At 42.3% G+C, this 6,000-nt stretch overlaps 1 protein-coding gene across 1 annotated transcript; it reads right to left on the minus strand.

Moving 5' to 3' along the window:
* Positions 1-1,987: 1,987 nt before the first annotated feature.
* On the minus strand, positions 1,988-4,633 carry LOC135259968 (alpha-2 adrenergic receptor-like). Its single transcript, XM_064344965.1, has one exon. It carries the CDS (start codon positions 4,076-4,078, stop codon positions 2,792-2,794), a length of 1,287 nt encoding a protein of 428 aa, XP_064201035.1. The 5' UTR covers positions 4,079-4,633; the 3' UTR covers positions 1,988-2,791.
* Between the last annotated feature and the right edge of the window lie 1,367 nt (positions 4,634-6,000).

A 6,000-nucleotide genomic window follows, 5' to 3' on the forward strand; every position in this document is an offset into this window, starting at 1 on the left:
CCAATGGCTTTAATTAGGGTTTAGGGCTCAAACTAGGGTTCAGCTAGGGTTAGGGTTAGGGTTAGGGTTAGGAAATCTGTAAGTCTGAGGGTCGAGGCAAGTTTACAATTGTGTTTAGCAGGTTGATGAAAGGTTAGGACATGGGTTTGTTCATGATTTTGAATGAACCAAGAATTTCTCGACCAGCATTTGTGCCTATGACCATAAAAAATGTGTAATAAATGCATGTTTTTTTAGGGAGAACATTTTTGTTTTTTAAATGACCTCATACATATTAGTTTGTATTTGTATTATTGTCTTCATGATATTTACCTTGTTTTCCATCAATTTAAAATGGGTTTTCTGATGTTTTCATAGGTACCAATGGCTTTAATTAGGGTTTAGGGCTCAAACTAGGGTTCAGCTAGGGTTAGGGTTAGGGTTAGGGTTAGGGTTAGGAAAACGGTAAGTCTGAGGGTTGAGGCAAGTTTACGGTTGTGTTTAGCAGGTTGAAGAAAGGTTAGGACATGGGTTTGTTAATGATTTGAATGATCCAAAAAATTTCTCTACTAGCCTGTGTACATATGACCATACAAAATGTGTAATAAATGCATGTTTTTTTACGGAGAACATTTTTGTTTTTTAAACGACCTCATACATAATATGTTCAGAAAATATATGGCAAATATATTTTGTATACAGACACTCAAGTGTGGGGACGTAACAAGTCTAATCACAGATTACTCACTGTGTACTTTACTTTCTGCACTCTAATGACAGTTTACTCACTGTGTACTTTACTCACTCACTGTGTACTGACTGTACACTTTACTCACGGTATGCATGACTCACCGTGCACTTTCCTCAGTTTACTTTACTCACAGTGTACTCAGTGTATTTTACTCACTGTGCACTCTACTCACAGTGTGCTTTACTCTCTGTGTACTTTGTGCTCTCTGAGCCCCTGCTGCTCAGCTGCACAGCTGTTCCCTGCCTCCCCCCCCGTACAGTTTTCCCAGACGGCCCGAGAAACCGGTCCACCGCGGTCACTCGAGCATGTCACAGCATTTTTCATAAGGTCCCTGTGCAGCTCGTGAGCGCTCGCAGCCAATCCTGTCAAAGTTAATCATTTCAAATAAAGACAAATCAATGTAGATTCCGCTGGATTTATCGGGGGGCGGCCTCTGCTTTAAGCTCGCGCCCACCTCACCAGCGCCACCAGGACTCATCCATAAAGATTCAATTTGTCTGATTGATTTTTTCCCCCTCACACATGCGTAATCTTCACTGATAGGAAACCATGCTGAAAGACAGAGTAGAGCAGGGGTGCACAACTCCGGTCCTCGGGGGCCAGTGTGCATGCTGGTTTTTGTTCCAACCAATGACCTTAGTTTTAGTTTTTTGACAGCAATAAAAACTAGGCTGGTTAACTCCTGGACTTGAGCACAGTAAACTCTTTAGAATATGCTTGCAGTGTGCAGCTGTAGCTGGTGCTTATGCAATTTTCAGATCAAAATATGATTGAGTTAATTGAATAATTAAGAAGAGAAGTTGGCACAAAATCCTGAAACGGATCAGCCCTTGTTGTGCACCCCTGGAGTAGAGGTACTACAATCCGGGATTTAAACTGGCAGTATTCCTTCTCCTAGACCTCCCCAAGTCTGAACTTCCCTCTCCTGTGGTGGTTGTATTACAAAGGGACCTCTTAGTTGCACATAATGCAGCATAACTAGATTTAAACACAACAAGGTCAAGAGAAGACAATGCAAAATGGACAATGGTGGATTTTCAACAAATGAGGCTTGAAGATTTTTTGCTGTCATATGATAAATATATAATCAAAATGTGTGAACCACTAAATCCAAAACACAATGCTGATTATCTTCAACACTATATTGCACATTTATGAAAATGTACATAAACATTACTTAAATATTAATTGAGGTTAAAGGTGAACCTATATTTTTCATGGCAATCCCAGAAAGAAGTACTAAATACAAAAACCATGTTCTGAATATTAATAGAATGATAGTCTTTACTTGAGGATTACAGACAGGAAATGATATCAGAACAGCAGTGCTTAAATAGAGATACTTGTACTTCCCAATGAAATACTTTTCAAATATTTTGTGTTAGCATTTGCAGTGCAAAATAAAGAGCCTTCTTGCTACATAAATAACATGTTTAACTGCACAGTAAAAACATTTCAGCCCTCTTCATCCGCTCTTCTCTGAGCTGCAGTCCCTCGTGTCCACTCAGAAATTCACAGACACAGCAAGAGAACACACACACTTCATATGATGCTCTATAAAGCTATGTCCCCCTTATGTTTTTTAAAAGAAATTCTTTTTTTTACATTAGCTTGATAAACAGGCTACCATTGCTTTGGTTAGAATGTGGTTCCAGACATTTCAACCTACGAAAAAAGGAAAAGGAAATAAAAAGAAGCCTTGCACATTAATAATCTTTATACCATGAAAAACAAAGACAAATGTGTGTGATACTGGGAGTGCCCCATAAGATGAACACACCTCCTGGCACTCCCTCTCTCCCAGCCTGGTGGTGTACTCCACAATTGGGTCATTTACAAGAAAAACTGCCAGGGCACTGTGAAAACTAATCGTCTATCCTTTCACCTGCGCAAGAAAATACAAACGCTCATAAACAATTCCTAATAAATGTCTTGTGTGTTCAGAATTTTTTTTATTATGATTAATTCAAGGCCAAAGGAAATATAAAATGCCAACAAGTAGTGTTTTTCAGTGGCGCAACCTGTCAAATCAGGGATCAATGAACGCAAATGCAACTGATTTCAAAAAGATTTTTTCCAGGACTTGCAGAGTATTTTCTGGAAAGCTCTCCGAAAGTCCTGGTTGAATATTGTGTAAATGACAGGGTTCAGAGAGCTGTTGCAGTAACCAATCCAAAAGAAGAACTTGAAGAGCGTGTCAGGAATCTCACAGGCTTTCCTGCAGACCGCATAGAGGCTGTAACTGAAGAAGAAAGGAAACCAGCAGACCACAAACACTCCCATGACCACGGCCAGCACAAAGGTGAACCTCTTCTCCCTGGCCTGGGACACCTTCTTGCGCGATGCCATGTTTCTCCTTTTTCGGCGGGAGGTGAAGAGGTCGATTGATTTGTTGCTGGCCCGGGAAATCCGGCTCGAGTTTTTGGACAGGGAGCTGTTCTTCCGGCTGGACCTCCTCTCCTTCCTGGAGCCCTTGTCCCGAGGCTTTCTGCCTTTTCCCTCCGACGAGCTGCTCTCCTCGGGGTCGATCTCGTCCTTCTCCGGGGCTTTCTGTTCATTTGACATGGACGGGCAGTGCCCATTTTCTTTCTCACCATTCAGTTTTAACGAGGTGCCTTTGCTTAGTCCGTTTTCTGTCTGGGGGGAGCCGTCTGTCCCCGGCCTTTTCTCTGACATTTGTCTCGTTCTGGTTTTGGCCACTTGGTATATTCTGATGTACACCAATATCATAATAACGCAAGGTGCAAAAAACGACGCTATGCTGGAGGAGAGAATGTACCACGTATCGTCGTTCAGTTCGCACTCCGGTTTAAGAGCGTTATCACTATTACTGTCGATTGAAATTAACGGTGGTGAGGATATAACGGCGGATATCAACCAAACTATAACTATAGTGCCCTTAACTCTTTTCGGTGTCCGTTTTAGATTATATTCAACTGCCTGTGTTACAGACCAGTATCTATCTAAACTGATAGCACACAGATGCACTATAGACGAAGTACAAAATAGGACATCTAATGCCAAATAAATACCACACCAAACTTTCCCGAAAAACCAATAGCCCATAAGTTCGTTGGCCAGGGAAAATGGCATAACCAGTGTAGCCACCAAGATGTCTGCACTGGCCAAAGAAACCAAAAACAGATTCTGGGGTGCCTTCAACGCTCTGCTCGTTAATACAGCGATTACAACCAAGACGTTCCCGACGACAGTAAACACAATAAGAAAGCTTACGAGCGCTGCGAGACCTGCCACTGTAGCCAAGGAGTATCTACTTTCCACAGGGTGAGTGGAATTTGGAGGGACAACCAGGGACGCGCCGATTCCGCTGGAATTGTATGAATCCATTTTGTTCCCTTTTTATCTCGCCTTAATCCCAGAATGTTTTATTCAGTAAAGAATCACGGAACTATCCGTAATTGGAGTCCCCAGATCCCACATGTCTGAGGCGCTCCTGCAGTCTTGAGTGTCCGTTTTTACCTGTTCATTATTTTTACTGAGTTGGTGTCACCTCTCTCAACGGGGGACGGACTTCATTGAAACCAAACGAGGATAGCACGTCTTTACAAAAAGAACATCCAGCCACGCATTTAGTCCATTAATCTCGGAGTTGAGGTTCTTTACGCGTACATCCCCGCGCGTCTTCAACCGACTCTCTGTTTCGAGAGACTGCTCTTGCTTCCCCGCGCGCTCCTCTCGCGGCTCATCAGTGTCCTGTCTGGATCGCGATACCCACGTGCTATTCGCAACTAAATCCTGCACCGCCCCTGGCACATAGAATGTCTAAAACATCTCTTGCTATGGTTACTGTTCGTCAACATTGTAAATAAATTGTATGTGGTTGGGTGGGTGCGTAAAAGTGGGTGAAATCACTTTATACATCATTTCTCTAATTTACGCACAAACGCACATACACAAATACAGAGAGTGACGGAGGATGCGAGAGAGAGCAAAAATTGTGTGTCTGTGTGTGTGCGGGTGCGTGTGTGTGTGCATAAATGGCGAACAGATGGTAGCATGTAGTTTACACTAGCACTATAACCTGTGCTAAGTCCTCTTACTTTACGGTCATCATAAATGCTGCACACTGGGGGTCAGTATTGTAGCATTACAGATTAACACATCTCTGAGGTTACAGCCTCAGTTCATTTTAAATGACACGTTTGTGTCATCCCATATTTGCAACACTAAAAGGAGGGACGTGTGATATAATATTTCACTGAAATGAAAGCATATTCATTTAAATGACAGTTTATTGTATCCTCTTTTACTCTTTTCTTGAAGTAGTTGAGCTTTGACTAGGTCCACTCTCTGCAGCTCACCAATGTGGCAGAGTTTGGAAGCTAGCTCTGGGAAGCATTTGTTTCGGCATTTTCATAAAGTAATGATCTCTCTCTCTCGTTCTCCCTATCCCTATCTGTGTGTGTGTGTGCGTGCGTGTGTAATGACTCAGCAATTAACTGAAATTCAACACAAGGCTCAGCACAACAAGGAGGAACGAACCGTGAATGCCTGAACAGAAATGACATCTGCTCTGTGGTTAGGCACATCCTGCTAAAATGCTCTCTGGTGTGAAAGAGTCGTGAATGCCAGGCAGGCCCTGGAGGACAAATGGGAGGTAAATGGAACTAAATTAGGTTATTAAACCCTCAAGGTGTTTTTGGGTTCACGTTACTGCTCGCATAAATGGCTTACAGATGGCCATTAATTATGAATAAGACAAGGCCATGGTGATGTTCTTTGGCTAGCATGTTATACACATTTTTTAAATTTGATATTCATATTGGCAGCTTTTCTTGAAGGGTAGAGGTACATCTGTGGCAAATTGACACACAGCTTTAAATGGCAGTCTGTGAAGGTGCATGCAGGAATCTATTTCCCTTTAAAAGGCATAGTGATTCGGGAAGAACCTTACCTGCTCTCTAAAATTATTTCATTTTCGCAGCCAACTGACTTTCTTCTCAGTGCAACGCTATACAACCAATTATACACTGACCCTGCAGACCTTCCTGCTGAAGATCAAACAGCAGGTAAGCTGACTAGACAGACCCAGTGGGTTGATGATGTCTCGCTCTGGGGGCTAGTTACACATGCTATAATTACAGGTGTGATTCCCCCTTGCCATTATAATTGTACAGCTCACCAGCTCTGCAATGAATCAATGACTGCTCCTATTTATGATTTCATTAATAGCACCAAGCAGTTAGTGCATGGCTTTTTTGTCAATTTAGTTGGAATGCTTAATGAACCTCATTTGCCTGATTTTCTTA

The sequence above is a fragment of the Anguilla rostrata genome, chromosome 7, assembly GCF_018555375.3.
Source record: "Anguilla rostrata isolate EN2019 chromosome 7, ASM1855537v3, whole genome shotgun sequence".
NCBI lineage: Eukaryota > Metazoa > Chordata > Actinopteri > Anguilliformes > Anguillidae > Anguilla > Anguilla rostrata.